At 44.4% G+C, this 15,878-nt stretch overlaps 1 protein-coding gene across 1 annotated transcript; it reads right to left on the bottom strand.

The window, feature by feature from the left end:
• Positions 1 to 4,361: 4,361 nt before the first annotated feature.
• On the bottom strand, positions 4,362 to 6,945 carry LOC117595225. The gene is made up of 2 exons (XM_034295138.1): positions 5,947 to 6,945; positions 4,362 to 5,814 (listed from the first exon to the last, which is right to left on the bottom strand). Exons 1-2 carry the CDS (start codon positions 6,492 to 6,494, stop codon positions 4,362 to 4,364), a joined length of 2,001 nt encoding a protein of 666 aa, XP_034151029.1. The 5' UTR covers positions 6,495 to 6,945.
• Between the last annotated feature and the right edge of the window lie 8,933 nt (positions 6,946 to 15,878).

The raw sequence follows: 15,878 nt of genomic DNA, 5'->3' as shown, positions 1-15,878 counted from the left end.
ATTGGAGACACAGACGTTAATATATGTTAAACGGGCAGCCGTCCTGGACTATATTTAAAGTGTCTCCTATATGAAAGCAGGCAGCCGTCCTGGACTATATTTAAAGTGTCTCCTATATGAAAGCAGGCAGCCGTCCTGGACTATATTTAAAGTGTCTCCTATATGAAAGCAGGCAGCCGTCCTGGACTGTATTTAAACTGTCTTCTATATGAAAGCAGGCAGCCGTCCTAGACTATATTTAAAGTGTCTCTTATATGAAAGCAGGCAGCCGTCCTGGACTATATTTAAAGTGTCTCCTATATGAAAGCAGGCAGCCATCCCGGACGATATTTAAAGTGTCTCCTATATGAAAGCAGACAGCTGTCCTGGACTATATTTAAAGTGTCTCCTATATGAAAGCAGGCAGCCGTCCTGGACTATATTTAAAGTGTCTATTATATGAAAGCAGGCAGCCGTCCTGGACTATATTTAAAGTGTCTCCTATATGAAAGCAGGCAGCCGTCCTGGACTATATTTAAAGTGTCTCCTATATGAAAGCAGGCAGCAGTGTTGGACTATTGTCACAGTGTCTGTTTTCCTTAAGAGGCAGGACAGGGTTTCTCGTTCTCTGTCTATTTTCTCTCTTGCTATCCCTCTCTGACTTTCTATCTATCTTTCTCCCGCTCTCTTCCTCTCCCTCTATCTCTTAGATAAATGACTCAGAGCCTGCTGAATTACAGTAGCAGCTGAGATAGGACAGGACCAGTGATCGATCTCAAACACACACAGCAGCCGGACTGCAGGAGCATCTGCAAAGTCCTGTCGGTGCCACGGACCGGCTCTCTGCACTAGGATGTACTGTGTTGGACTGAAATAATCTATGTACAGGCATTGCTATACTTTGAAGATAAGATTTCAGTAACAATTTCAGTAACAAATGAAAAAAATCGAGAACGTTTACCCAGTCCTGCTTTGGGCTGGGGTTCATGATAGGGTTTAGGAGTTAAGTAGAGATTTAGGAGTTTGGTTAATGTTAGCATCAGAGGGTAGGGAAATTAGGATCTGTAGGATAGAATGAGAAGGATGTTTTCCCCCCCAAAATGTTGTCCATATGTTTAATCATGTATTTGTGTATAGGGTGTCCAAACAAAACAATCTGTTGACCAATGGGTGTATAGGAACCTCTAAGAAAATCAATGGTCCAAACCTCATCGCTATCATAATATTTTCATAGGCTATTGGAGATTTCCCCTTTCTAGTATGGTCTGAAAAAGGTGGCTAAAATCAATAAAAGCCAGAGAGAAAGTGGTCGGAAATCTGGAATATTTTATCTTACTGTATGAAGTACTCTAGTGCCTCTTTTAAGACAGTCCATGTCTCTTAATCATTAATAGCTATAGCATGTTTTACATTCCCAGCGGCAGTTAAATATTATAATATTGATAGCATCATGTCAGCTAGGCTGAACAGATCTGACAGGTTACCAAATGGACAGGCTCACATTCCCATTGAAATCATCATGGTTCTTCTCAAACCCACAGGACTTTACAACGTTGAGGTGAGAGAGACATGAGGATGCTGAGACATAAATGTGCTGTATTCGTATTTTAGCATACATACATTTCATTATAACAACTTGTGACACATTATTTGAAAGATTATGACAAGAATGTTTAAAGGCTCCATTTCTATTATAAACTACAATATCTGGCCACCACATTCTGTTTGTTAATGTTGAAGATAACGAAAGACTCCCCTCAATGATGGATACCATTAAGAATATCTGTAACGTTGTGGAGGTAGCAAGACACAGATGCAGATGTGGTGGACCAAGCATAACAACAGGCTGAAAAATACTCAAGACAGGCTTGACTAGCAACGTCACATACAACAATGACCGACAAGAAACACAGGGAACAGGGGAAACTAAATAGCCACCTGATCAGGACCAAACGAGACACAGATGACAGTTCTAAAATAGACACAGGTGAAATCAATAAACACATGGGATTCAAACAGAATGCAGAAATACACTAACCAGAACTAAAATACATTGAACATAGAAATGTAACCATTACAATAATATTTGTGTTGGTAAAATGTATTTTATAAAATAAAGAAATAAAGAAATAAAATGTGTGTGTGTGTCTGAACATAGGAAATAACTGCTGGATCTATTTGTAGAGGCGGCTGATGATCTCCACCAGAGCTGGCTAGGAGCCAGCGCCTTTTAATGAGCAAAGTGCTGCTCCCAACACCTCGCACCTAATTACACACACACACCCCCACACACACACACACAATACACGCATGGCCCACGTAAAAACACACGCAAGCAAACATGCATGGGTGCACTCACACACACAAGCAGTGGCCCTTATCTCTGTGTCTATCAGCCCCCCACCACACAGAAACATTGGCCCTTATCTCTGTGTCTATCAGCCCCCCACCACACAGAAACATTGGCCCTTATTTCGGTCTAGAAACACCCCCCCCCCCCCCCAACACACATACACACACACAGAAACAACACTAAGCACTCCCTGAAGATTAAACAGGCAGAAACACAGTAGCGAGCATACTGATGAGGTGTCAGCTTGCTCTTCCTGTCAGTCTGTGTGTCTGTCTACTTATACCGCTGACTAGATATAACTAGTTATAACTAGGCTATGACTGTTGATAACAAGCATATAGATAGTCTACTGCCTGTCAGATCTGTAATGACATCATTACAATTCCTCACAGGACCCAGTGAGTGTCGTAGCTGTGTAGATAATGATGGCCAAATGGCTACTCCTTTCCACCATTGGGTCCTCTAATGAAGTCATCTTTAAATGACCAGGAGCCTCTGAGAGGTTTACACTGTCACTGATGCCCTGGGAAGTTTTGCCTGTAGTCCATGTGCATGGATGGTATCAGGTGGAGGTAGGGAGGGATACAGAGTTGAATGGATGATAGGCTCCAAAGCTTCTCTCTCCTTGTCTCCCTTTTCTTTTCTTTTGCAATACTATACTTATTAATGGATGAATGATAGGTGAATGTAAGCAAGATGGATGTATGATACATGGATGAATGGATGATAGATGGATGGATGATAGATAGATAAATGATAGCTGAATATATGATGTATGATACATGGATGAATGGTAGATGAAGGGATGATAGATGGATGATAGATGGAAAAAAGGCAGATTAACGTATGATGGATGATAGATGGATAAATGGTAGATAAATGGATGATAGATGGATGAATGATAGATGAATATATGATGGATGAATGGTAGATGAATGGATGATAGATGGATGAAAGGCAGATTCATGGATGATGGATGATAGATAGATGAATGAATGGTAGATGAATATATGATGGATGATACATGGATGAATGGTAGATTAATGTATGATAGCTACATGTATGAAAGATGGATGAATGGCAGAGTAATGGATGATAGATGGACGGATGATAAATATATGGTAGATGAATGGATGATATATTTTTCAATCTTCCCTCCCTTTTCATTTTCCCTCCATTTCTGTTTCCCTCTATATCTCTCTTTTTATTTTAGTCACGTTTCCCTGTAACTCCCATCTCTCCTCTATCTCTGTATTCCCATCCCCCATTCCTCTCCCATCATGACCTTATGGATGTATTTGTCTGTTTCTACCTCTCCTCTTGTCTGTTCTTGCCTCTCCTCTCCTTTCTTACTTGCTCTCCTCTTCTATCATCTGACATCTAGCAAACAGCCCAGAGAGGGGGGGGGGGCACAAAAGGGCGAGCTTTCACCTTTCATTTCACCAGGACAACAGGGTTGCCAGCCTATCCCTCCATGCCCTTTACTGACCAACCCCCCCTACCTTTCATCGCTCCCTCCTTCCCACCCGTCTCCATTATAAACAGGTCCCTTTCATTGGGTTGCATCACCCCATCAAACAGAGTGGTGTGTGTGTGTGTGTGTGTGTGAGTGTACATGCTCTGTTGTTTTTATTGAGCATTCCAGGAACAACAGTGTGTTTGGCCATTACATGCTGGGATGACACATTGTGGGGCTTTCTGGTTTATCTATTTTCTCTCCTTTTTGTTTGGATGCCTCAACAAAACACACACACACACACGCCTAATGCATGCACCCGCACACAAATGCATGAATACATGCATGCCCACACACACATTAACATACCCCCCCCTTCTACCACGGGCCTCTGGGTTGGACCAATAACTGCTGTGTCGTTCTTGTGTTTCCCAGTCCTACATGTCACTGCATAACTAAGGAGATCAATCTGTCACCCTGTCAAATGCACCTCAACACTTCTGTCTCTCTTCCCACCACCTCTGTTCTTTCTCGCAGACACTCTCCTCCTCAGCCTCCATCATCCCCCTCCCCTCATGCTAGTGTGCTCTTCCTCTCCCTCACCACACCTCTATTCTCTCCTGTTATCTCTCCATCACACTTCTTTTCGGTTTGAGATATCCCTCTGTCATACAGCTGTTCCGTTACTGTTATCCCCCCATCAGACATCTGTTCTGTTACCGGAATCCCTCCATCACACCTCTGTTCTGTTACCGGAATCCCTCCATCACACCTGTGTTCTGTTACCAGAATCCCTCCATCACACCTCTGTTCTGTTACCAGAATCCCTCCATCACACCTCTGTTCTGTTACCAGAATCCCTCCATCACACCTGTGTTCTGTTACCAGAATCCCTCCATCAGACCTCTGTTCTGTTACAGACATCCCTCCATCACACCTCTGTTCTGTTACCGGAATCCCTCCATCACACCTCTGTTCTGTAACCGAAATCCCTCTATCACACCTCTGTTCTGTTACCGAAATCCCTCCATCACACCTCTGTTCTGTTATAGGCATCCCTCCATCACACCTTTGTTCTGTTACAGGCATTCCTCCATCACACCTGTGTTCTGTTACCAGAATCCCTCCATCACACCTCTGTTCTGTTATAGGCATCCCTCCATCACACCTTCGTTCTGTTACCGGAATCCCTCCATCACACCTCTGTTCTGTTACAGGCATCCCTCCATCACACCTCTGTTCTGTTATCGGAATCCCTCCATCACACCTCTGTTCTGTTACCAGAATCCCTCCATCACACCTCTGTTCTGTTATAGGCATCCCTCCATCACACCTTCGTTCTGTTACCGGAATCCCTCCATCACACCTCTGTTCTGTTACAGGCATCCCTCCATCACACCTCTGTTCTGTTATCGGAATCCCTCCATCACACCTCTGTTCTGTTACCAGAATCCCTCCATCACACCTCTGTTCTGTTACCAGAATCCCTCCATCACACCTCTGTTCTGTTACCAGAATCCCTCCATCACACCTCTGTTCTGTTATCGGAATCCCTCCATCACACCTGTGTTCTGTTACAGGCATCCCTCCATCACACCTCTGTTCTGTTACCAGAATCCCTCCATCACACCTGTGTTCTGTTACCAGAATCCCTCCATCAGACCTCTGTTCTGTTACCAGAATCCCTCCATCACACCTGTGTTCTGTTACCAGAATCCCTCCATCAGACCTCTGTTCTGTTACAGACATCCCTCCATCACACCTCTGTTCTGTTACCAGAATCCCTCCATCACACCTCTGTTCTGTTATCGGAATCCCTCCATCACACCCCTGTTCTGTTACCAGAATCCCTCCATCACACCTCTGTTCTGTTACCAGAATCCCTCCATCACACCTCTGTTCTGTTACCAGAATCCCTCCATCAGACCTCTGTTCTGTTACAGGCATCCCTCCATCACACCTCTGTTCTGTTACCAGAATCCCTCCATCACACCTCTGTTCTGTTACCAGAATCCCTCCATCACACCTGTGTTCTGTTACAGGCATCCCTCCATCACACCTCTGTTCTGTTACCAGAATCCCTCCATCACACCTCTGTTCTGTTACCAGAATCCCTCCATCACACCTCTGTTCTGTTACCAGAATCCCTCCATCACACCTGTGTTCTGTTACCAGAATCCCTCCATCAGACCTCTGTTCTGTTACAGACATCCCTCCATCACACCTCTGTTCTGTTACCAGAATCCCTCCATCACACCTCTGTTCTGTTATCGGAATCCCTCCATCACACCCCTGTTCTGTTACCAGAATCCCTCCATCACACCTCTGTTCTGTTACCAGAATCCCTCCATCACACCTCTGTTCTGTTACCAGAATCCCTCCATCACACCTCTGTTCTGTTACCAGAATCCCTCCATCACACCTGTGTTCTGTTACCAGAATCCCTCCATCAGACCTCTGTTCTGTTACCAGAATCCCTCCATCACACCTGTGTTCTGTTACCAGAATCCCTCCATCAGACCTCTGTTCTGTTACAGACATCCCTCCATCACACCTCTGTTCTGTTACCAGAATCCCTCCATCACACCTCTGTTCTGTTACAAGAATCCCTCCATCACACCTCTGTTCTGTTACCAGAATCCCTCCATCACACCTCTGTTCTGTTATCGGAATCCCTCCATCACACCTGTGTTCTGTTACAGGCATCCCTCCATCACACCTCTGTTCTGTTACCAGAATCCCTCCATCACACCTCTGTTCTGTTACCAGAATCCCTCCATTACATCTCTGTTCTGTCACCACCTACAGCCCTTTCCTTCCTCCTTTCCCTCTGTCTCTTCCCACTCTATTCTCTTGCATCTTCCTTCTTCTTTCACTCATGCATCTACCCCTTTCTTTTTTCTAACTCTTGCTCTTGCACCGCCTCTGTTCCCCTCCTTCTCTCCTCTCTCTCTCCCCTTTCATTCCACCTTTTCTTATTTCCTCCTTTCACTCTCTCTCTCCTCACTCTTTTCCTAAACGGATTCACAGAGAGAGAGTGTCTGTTTGAGCGCAACATCAATTTAGTCAGCTGTGACAGTGCAGTCTTAGTGCAATATTAAATGGCTGCAAGCAGAGCTGAAATGCTTGACCAGGGCATACTGAGTATATTACTATCAAGTACAACATAATATAACCACACAGACTTGAACACACACACGCACACGCCCACACACACATAAACAACACACACTAGATCTTTCTGTGCTGCTTTACATGCTGGTTTCATAAGATGTTGCCGTTCCTTTTTGGGCAGCAGACTTACGTAATCCAGCGCAGGCCAAATGTGACGTGCCATGGGTCTGACATAGGGTTAGTACTGCTACGCAACACAAACACAGGGCTAGCATAGCATAGCCTTGTCATGCTAACATGGGATGCACTGTTTTGGAACCAGCCCAAGACAAACAACCCAACATTGCCTATTGTTTGGTTAATTTTAAAAAGTATGTTCATTTATGCAAAAAAAATTTTTTGGGGGGGGGTTGAAATACAGAAAATTCTAAACCAGGCAGACATGCTGCAGTGTTTACTGAAACGTAACCAGCAGGGAAAAAATTGCCACCAGGAACCAGCATAATGCATCATCCCATTAAATGTAAATCCTGAAAACACACTGACATGAGGAACTGTCTGTCCTCTTCACTACACACCCCCTCCTCTGCACTACCATTCAAACACAGTCCTCATCCTCCATCCAGCCCTCCTTGGTCTGTCCATCGTGTGCTGTACGAGCACTGACATTAACTACCCAGCAGAATGAAGACAGGGGACACAGTACCTGTGTTATTGGTCAGCCTCCTTTCTTGTCCTCTTTTTCCTTGTCCTCGTTCCCTTCTTCCAGAGCTGAGCCAAGCGGAGCGGAGCAGAGCAGGAATGAATCCTTCCCGCGATGTGAAAATGGCACCAGTATTCTGTCAGCCACGGCTGCCTCTCTCTCTCTGTGCCTCTCTCTCTCTCTGTGCCTCTCTCTCTCTCTGTGCCTCTCTCTCTCTCTGTGCCTCTCTCTCTCTCTGTGCCTCTCTCTCTCTCTGCCTCTCTCTCTCTCTCCCTCTCTCCCTCTCTCTCTCCCTCCCCGTGGCTCTCTAACTCACCTCCCTTCTTCCCCCGGCTGCCATGTTGTGTGCAGGGTGGGGGGTAGCTGGAGGGGGCAGGGGGGAGGGGGTACAGGGGGAGGAAGGGGGCAGCCAAGGATAGTGGAAAAGGAGGAGGAAAGAGGGATGGCGGGAGGGGAGGGGGGCACTGGGGGATCAGAAAGCGAGTAGAAGGCAGTTCTCTCCCTTCCAGACGGGGGGGGGGGGGGGGGGGGGCGATAGGGGGTGTGTATAATGGCATTAGCTCAGGGGGACGGCCTCTGCTGGGGAGTCTTGCGGTCCGTCCGCCACTGAGCGACAGACTGTGTGTGAGTAAGAGAGCGAGTTGGAAAGAGAGAGACAGAGGGAGGAAGATAGTGTTTATGTGTCGGAGGTGAAGAGAGTGATTGCCGATGCACAGGGAAAGGAGGGGGTCAGAGAGAGGAGGGGGTCAGGGAGAGGAGGAGGGGTCGATCAGTGGGACCACCTGCTCCCTTCCACACTGATGAGCACAGACAGGCAGAGAGAAAAGGAAGGGAGGATACCAGCTTCAAAGACTCTCTCACATTAGCTCATCCTTCTTTCCCTTTATCGCTCTTAGCTCCCTTCTGCCTCTCTTTCTTCACTCCTCTACCTCTCTCACCTTCTGTTTCCCTTCTTCTCTCCCACTTTGTCTTCCCTTCTCCCTCACTCTCCCCCTTTGTGTCTTTCATCTTCCTAGTATCTCACCCCATGTCTTCCCTTGTACCTCTCTACCTCCTCTTCTCTAGTTCTAGATGTCTCTATGAGTAGATGTCAAGGATATGTCTGTGTGTATGCAGATGTTTACATGGTAGAGGTTGAGTGTATGTCTGTGTGTATGCAGATGTTTACATGGGAGAGGTTGAGTGTATGTCTGTGTGTATGCAGATGTTTACGTGGGAGAGGTTGAGTGTATGTTTGTGTGTATGCAGATGTTTATGTGGTAGAGGTTGAGTGTATGTCTGTGTATATGCAGATGTTTACATGGGAGAGGTTGAGTGTATGTCTGTGTGTATGCAGATGTTTACATGGTAGAGGTTGAGTGTATGTCTGTGTGTATGCAGATGTTTACATGGGAGAGGTTGAGTGTATGTCTGTGTGTATGCAGATGTTTACGTGGTAAAGGTTGAGTGTATGTCTGTGTGTATGCAGATGTTTACATGGGAGAGGTTGAGTGTATGTCAGTGTGTATGCAGATGTTTACGTGGGAGAGGTTGAGTGTATGTCTGTGTGTATGCAGATGTTTATGTGGTAGAGGTTGAGTGTATGTCTGTATGCAGATGTTTACGTGGTAGAGGTTGAGTGTATGTCTGTGTGTATGCAGATGTTTACATGGGAGAGGTTGAGTGTGTCTGTGTGTATGCAGATGTTTACATGGGAGAGGTTTAGTGTATGTCTGTGTGTATGCAGATGTTTACGTGGTAGAGGTTGAGTGTATGTCTGTGTGTATGCAGATGTTTACGTGGGAGAGGTTGAGTGTATGTTTGTGTGTATGCAGATGTTTATGTGGTAGAGGTTGAGTGTATGTCTGTGTATATGCAGATGTTTACATGGTAGAGGTTGAGTGTATGTCTGTGTGTATGCAGATGTTTACGTGGTAGAGGTTGAGTGTATGTCTGTGTGTATGCAGATGTTTACATGGGAGAGGTTGAGTGTATGTCTGTGTGTATGCAGATGTTTACGTGGTAGAGGTTGAGTGTATGTCTGTATGCAGATGTTTACGTGGTAGAGGTTGAGTGTATGTCTGTCTGTATTCAGATGTTTACGTGGGAGAGGTTGAGTGTATGTTTGTGTGTATGCAGATGTTTATGTGGTTGAGGTTTAGTGTATGTCTGTGTGTATGCAGATGTTTACGTGGTAGAGGTTGAGTGTATGTCTGTGTGTATGCAGATGTTTACGTGGTAGAGGCTGAGTGTATGTCTGTGTGTATGCAGATGTTAACGTGGGAGAGTTTGAGTGTATGTCTGTGTGTATGCACATGTTTACGTAGTAGAGGTTGAGTGTATGTCTGTGTGTATGCATATGTTTACATAGTAGAGGTTGAGTGTATGTCTGTGTGTATGCAGATGTTTATGTGGTAGAGGTTGAGTGTATGTCTGTATGCAGATGTTTACGTGGGAGAGGTTGAGTGTATGTCTGTGTGTATGCAGATGTTTACATGGGAGAGGTTGAGTGTATGTCTGTGTGTATGCAGATGTTAACGTGGGAGAGGTTGAGTGTATGTCTGTGTGTATTCAGATGTTTACGTGGGAGAGGTTGAGTGTATGTCTGTGTGTATGCAGATGTTTACATGGTAGAGTTTGACTGTATGTCTGTGTGTATGCAGATGTTAACGTGGGAGAGGTTGAGTGTATGTCTGTGTGTATGCAGATGTTTATGTGGTTGAGGTTTAGTGTATGTCTGTGTGTATGCAGATGTTTACGTGGTAGAGGTTGAGTGTATGTCTGTGTGTATGCAGATGTTTACGTGGTAGAGGCTGAGTGTATGTCTGTGTGTATGCAGATGTTAACGTGGGAGAGTTTGAGTGTATGTCTGTGTGTATGCACATGTTTACGTAGTAGAGGTTGAGTGTATGTCTGTGTGTATGCATATGTTTACATAGTAGAGGTTGAGTGTATGTCTGTGTGTATGCAGATGTTTATGTGGTAGAGGTTGAGTGTATGTCTGTATGCAGATGTTTACGTGGGAGAGGTTGAGTGTATGTCTGTGTGTATGCAGATGTTTACATGGGAGAGGTTGAGTGTATGTCTGTGTGTATGCAGATGTTAACGTGGGAGAGGTTGAGTGTATGTCTGTGTGTATTCAGATGTTTACGTGGGAGAGGTTGAGTGTATGTCTGTGTGTATGCAGATGTTTACATGGTAGAGTTTGACTGTATGTCTGTGTGTATGCAGATGTTAACGTGGGAGAGGTTGAGTGTATGTCTGTGTGTATGCAGATGTTTACGTGGGAGAGGTTGAGTGTATGTCTGTGTGTATGCAGATGTTTACATGGTAGAGTTTGACTGTATGTCTGTGTGTATGCAGATGTTTACGTGGGAGAAGTTGAGTGTATGTCTGTGTGTATGCAGATGTTTACATGGGAGAGGTTGAGTGTATGTCTATGTGTATGCAGATGTTTACATGGGAGAGGTTGAGTGTATGTCTGTGTGTATGCAGATGTTAACGTGGGAGAGTTTGAGTGTATGTCTGTGTGTATGCATATGTTTACGTAGTAGAGGTTGAGTGTATGTCTGTGTGTATGCATATGTTTACGTAGTAGAGGTTGAGTGTATGTTTGTGTGTATGCAGATGTTTATGTGGTAGAGGTTGAGTGTATGTCTGTATGCAGATGTTTACGTGGGAGAAGTTGAGTGTATGTCTGTGTGTATGCAGATGTTTACATGGGAGAGGTTGAGTGTATGTCTATGTGTATGCAGATGTTTACATGGGAGAGGTTGAGTGTATGTCTGTGTGTATGCAGATGTTAACGTGGGAGAGTTTGAGTGTATGTCTGTGTGTATGCATATGTTTACGTAGTAGAGGTTGAGTGTATGTCTGTGTGTATGCAGATGTTTACTTAGTAGAGGTTGAGTGTATGTCTGTGTGTATGCAGATGTTTACATGGGAGAGGTTGAGTGTATGTCTGTGTGTATGCAGATGTTTACATGGTAGAGTTTGACTGTATGTCTGTGTGTATGCAGATGTTTACGTGGGAGAAGTTGAGTGTATGTCTGTGTGTATGCAGATGTTTACTTAGTAGAGGTTGAGTGTATGTCTGTGTGTATGCAGATGTTTACGTGGGAGAGGTTGAGTGTATGTCTGTGTGTATGCAGATGTTTACATGGTAGAGTTTGACTGTATGTCTGTGTGTATGCAGATGTTTACATGGGAGAGGTTGAGTGTATGTCTATGTGTATGCAGATGTTTACATGGGAGAGGTTGAGTGTATGTCTGTGTGTATGCAGATGTTTACATGGGAGAGGTTGAGTGTATGTCTGTGTGTATGCAGATGTTTACATGGTAGAGTTTGACTGTATGTCTGTGTGTATGCAGATGTTTACATGGGAGAGGTTGAGTGTATGTCTATGTGTATGCAGATGTTTACATGGGAGAGGTTGAGTGTATGTGTGTATGCAGATGTTTACATGGGAGAGGTTGAGTGTATGTCTGTGTGTATGCAGATGTTTACATGGGAGAGGTTGAGTGTATGTCTGTATGCAGATGTTTACGTGGTAGAGGTTGAGTGTATGTCTGTATGCAGATGTTTACATGGGAGAGGTTGAGTGTATGTCTGTATGCAGATGTTTACATGGGAGAGGTTGAGTGTATGTCTGTGTGTATGCAGATGTTTACGTGGGAGAAGTTGAGTGTATGTCTGTGTGTATGCAGATGTTTACGTGGTAGAGTTTGAGTGTATGTCTGTGTGTATGCAGATGTTTACATGGGAGAGGTTGAGTGTATGTCTGTGTGTATGCAGATTTTACCGTTTATGTGAGAGAAACAGAGAGCTAGAGAGAGGGAGAGAGAGCAATACCTGTGTTTTCCCTAACTCCCGTAAGCATACTTGTGTGTGAATGGGAAATACAGGAGGGTGTATATAATTATGAAAAATGCAGAAGGGAATGTTTGTGTATCTCCACGTTCAAGCGAGAGCAAGACAGAGAGTAAAAGAGAAAGAAAGAAAGTGTTTTGATGGAGAGGACCGTGCCAGAGACATGGGAGAGATAGAGTGTGTCTCTGATTGTGCCATGAATGAAAATAAGGAGGAAGGGGGTGGGGAGATGAAATGTCTCTCCTCCTCTCTTCCCATCCGACCATCTTGCCCCCCCACCCCACCCCGTCCCTCCCCGCCTCCCCCCCCCCCTGACTGCTGGCTGCTGCTCAGGTGCCCGTGAATAATTATGATTCACGCACATGAAGGGTAGCCTTCCTTTCCACATACCGCATCCCCTTCTCTTTCTCATCCTGTTTTTGTTCCCCCTGCTGTGCCACGCAGCCTGTTGTGGATGCAGAGCACATCCAGAGCATGCCTCTGTCATTCTGCAGTGTGTAACTGTTGTTGTGCAACAGATATATTTTTCGGTCTGTGCGGAAATGTTGTGTCCCAGCCCCCATCCTCCTCCATGGAATATATCCTCCACCGGGTAATTATAGCGACGGCCCAAGCATGCTACTCACGCGAAGACACACACATGCACACAGGCAGGACACGCCTCCGTCTGACCTTGACATCAGACAGGGATTGTCTCTCTCGATGACATGCATGAGCCAGAAAAACACTGCATGCATGAGCCAGAACAACGCTGTAGTAGCCTAGTCCAAAAATATCTAGTGTGTTCCTTCAAATAGTCAGCAGAGGTACCCATTTGATTATTTTTAAGCTAGTCTGACCTAATTATGTTTATTTTCTTTATTTCACATTTTATTGATTTATATTTGTTATGTTGAATGTGTTTTTGAATGTGTCTTTTAGTTGTGTCCAAGCCCTTGACTTGAACTACTACTCAAATTTCTTTCTACCCTAAATGATACAAGTATATCAACATTTTTAGTTTTTACAAAAAAACATTGTAGAATGCACACTTTTATATGTGTAAATATGTTTTTAATTGTTTTTTTTTACAGAGAAGCAGTAGCATAACTAACATAGTCTCTTGATGGTTCTTCTTGGCAGATGCCAATGTACCCAGCAACATACTGGCATCAGAGAAGGAAAGTGTGGTGTACCCGTCAAGCCCGACCTGTGGCCTGGGCTCTTGAAGCGTATAGTGTCAGTACGGGCATCAGAGAGGAGAATATGGTGTTGGTGCCAACCATAATCTGCATTACCTGTGCTGCAGAAGGGAAAAAGTTCAAATTCTTATCTTCAGCCTGTTAAGACAGTGTGCTAATTACCCAAACAAACATATCCTATACATTTAAATTGTTTCCTTTGATCACAAATCATTATGATTGGTTTCAAAATAAATACATTAACTTTTCTTGGATGTGAAATATGCTATTAATTATAAAATATCATGGCTGGAGCCAGACAGGCTGAACTGACCAGGATCTATCTGGCATAAAACAGCAAAACTAGTAGGAATAAAAAATATATCCCATGCTCTGCTGAAGGAGATCAGATCAGGAAGCAGACTATTAATGTTTCAGGAGATCAGACCAGATAGAAAACAATCATGTTGAAGGAGATCAGACCAGATAGAAGGCTTTCACTGTTGAAGGAGATCAGACCAGGTAGAAGACTTTCACTGTTGAAGGAGATCAGACCAGGTAGAAGGCTTTCACTGTTGAAGGAGATCAGACCAGGTAGAAGGCTTTCACTGTTGAAGGAGATCAGACCAGGTAGAAGACTTTCACTGTTGAAGGAGATCAGATTGGTTTCAAAGACTTTCACTGTTGGAAGGATACCAGATCAGTTTGATCAGACAGAATTATATCACCGTTAAAGGAGATTACATAGAAAACAATTTCTGTTGAAGGAGACTAGATCAGATCAGACAGAAGACTATCACAGTCGTCAGTCACTGCATTTCTACGTCACAATGCATCACAAATGACCACTATCCCCTCTACAGTTTACACATCCAAACACATCCAAACACATCCAAAGACATCCAAACACATCCAAAGACATTCACCAGGGCATGAAAAGGGGCCTATTGTGCAATTGGTGACATGGGTCTGCATTTGCACAGTATTCCTGTGCTTCTGTCTGTCTGCTCATAAAGCCCTTCTCACCTCCCAGTCTACCAACACACTCCCCTTCACAGTACTAAATGTCAGGGGCGGGAATGAGCTGGTATATTATCATAACTCAACCGATATTTTTGTGTGTGTGAGAGAAAGCAAAAGAGTATGAGAGAGAGAAAGAAAAACATAGAGAGGGGGTGGCGGTGTCTGTGTGTGAGAGAGAAAGACAGGGAGAGACAATGTTTGTGTGTTCATACGTGAATGTCTGCGTGTGTGTGAATAGAGAAACAGAGATTAAAGGAGAGTTTTTTTCAAAGGCATCTACTGAAGGAGTAGATTTGACTCCATCCCCAATGATGTTAGCGCTGTAGGCAAAGTCACGTTTCAGTCAGATCCCAATTGATTAAAGCAGACGGGATCCCATTGGGGACAGGATCATCTGTAGGCTCACCGCAGCTTATGCATGGTGGAGGCCAGTGGAACTCCTACCGGTTTCCATGCAATTCAGCTTCATGTGAGAACCTGGGTCTCACCACATTTAATACATATGTCAGGCATGTGCCCACGCATATGTGCAAGCATTTAAATACACATCTAGCTTAGTTATATACGTTGGGACATCAACACGTATTCCTCTCTAAGGGGAACCGCAGTCAAACGATCATCCATATAAAAGATGGATCCACCTGAAGGAAGAAATGAGACGGACGGATGATTCAGGCCGGCTGCACACCTGAACCTCATTTTTGATCATCATTATAATGGTATCATTGGCGGTGACATGTCAGAAACAAAGTGAGACATTTTTAGGTAAGGTATTTTTGGAAAACATTGTGTTTTTGGAGGAACTTGCCATTTGAATGGTGTGATCATGTGACCGCTGTTCCCCTTTAAAACATTAGGCACCATTTATATTCAAGTCTTTCAGGAGACGCTCTAATTCAGAGGAACTTACAGGAGCAATTAAGGTTAACCGTCTTGCTCAAGGACTGATCGACAGATTTTTCACCTTGCCGGCAGGTGGATTCATTTCAGCAGCCTTTTGGTTATTGTTCAGATTCTGATCTGTCACCACCACCACGAATACTGTCAAGGATCAATGGATTGTGAGAGGCACATGAGGATGGATACAGAGGGCAAGAAGGGGGCCTCAGTTACCATAGAGACGACAGGACAGTGGTCTCGGTCCTAAGATACTGTTACTAGGCAGAACAGTGGCATTCGTGAGACATCTGTGTACACAGACCTGGATGACTTAAATGGTACACAATACTAGATGTGATAAG

This window comes from Esox lucius, chromosome 11 (genome assembly GCF_011004845.1).
Source record: "Esox lucius isolate fEsoLuc1 chromosome 11, fEsoLuc1.pri, whole genome shotgun sequence".
Lineage (NCBI taxonomy): Eukaryota > Metazoa > Chordata > Actinopteri > Esociformes > Esocidae > Esox > Esox lucius.
Note: the sequence above shows the minus strand (reverse complement) of the source record. Positions and strands in the feature narration are given on the sequence as shown.

Bases quoted from the DNA above. Each gene is read 5' to 3' on its own strand.
- LOC117595225 (XM_034295138.1), bottom strand. From the start codon at position 6,494: ATGCCTGTAACAGAACACAGGTGTGATGGAGGGATTCCGATAACAGAA. The intron at 5,815-5,946 runs GTGTGATGGAGG...AACAGAACACAG, and splicing joins ATTCTGGTAACAGAACACAG to GTGTGATGGAGGGATTCTGG.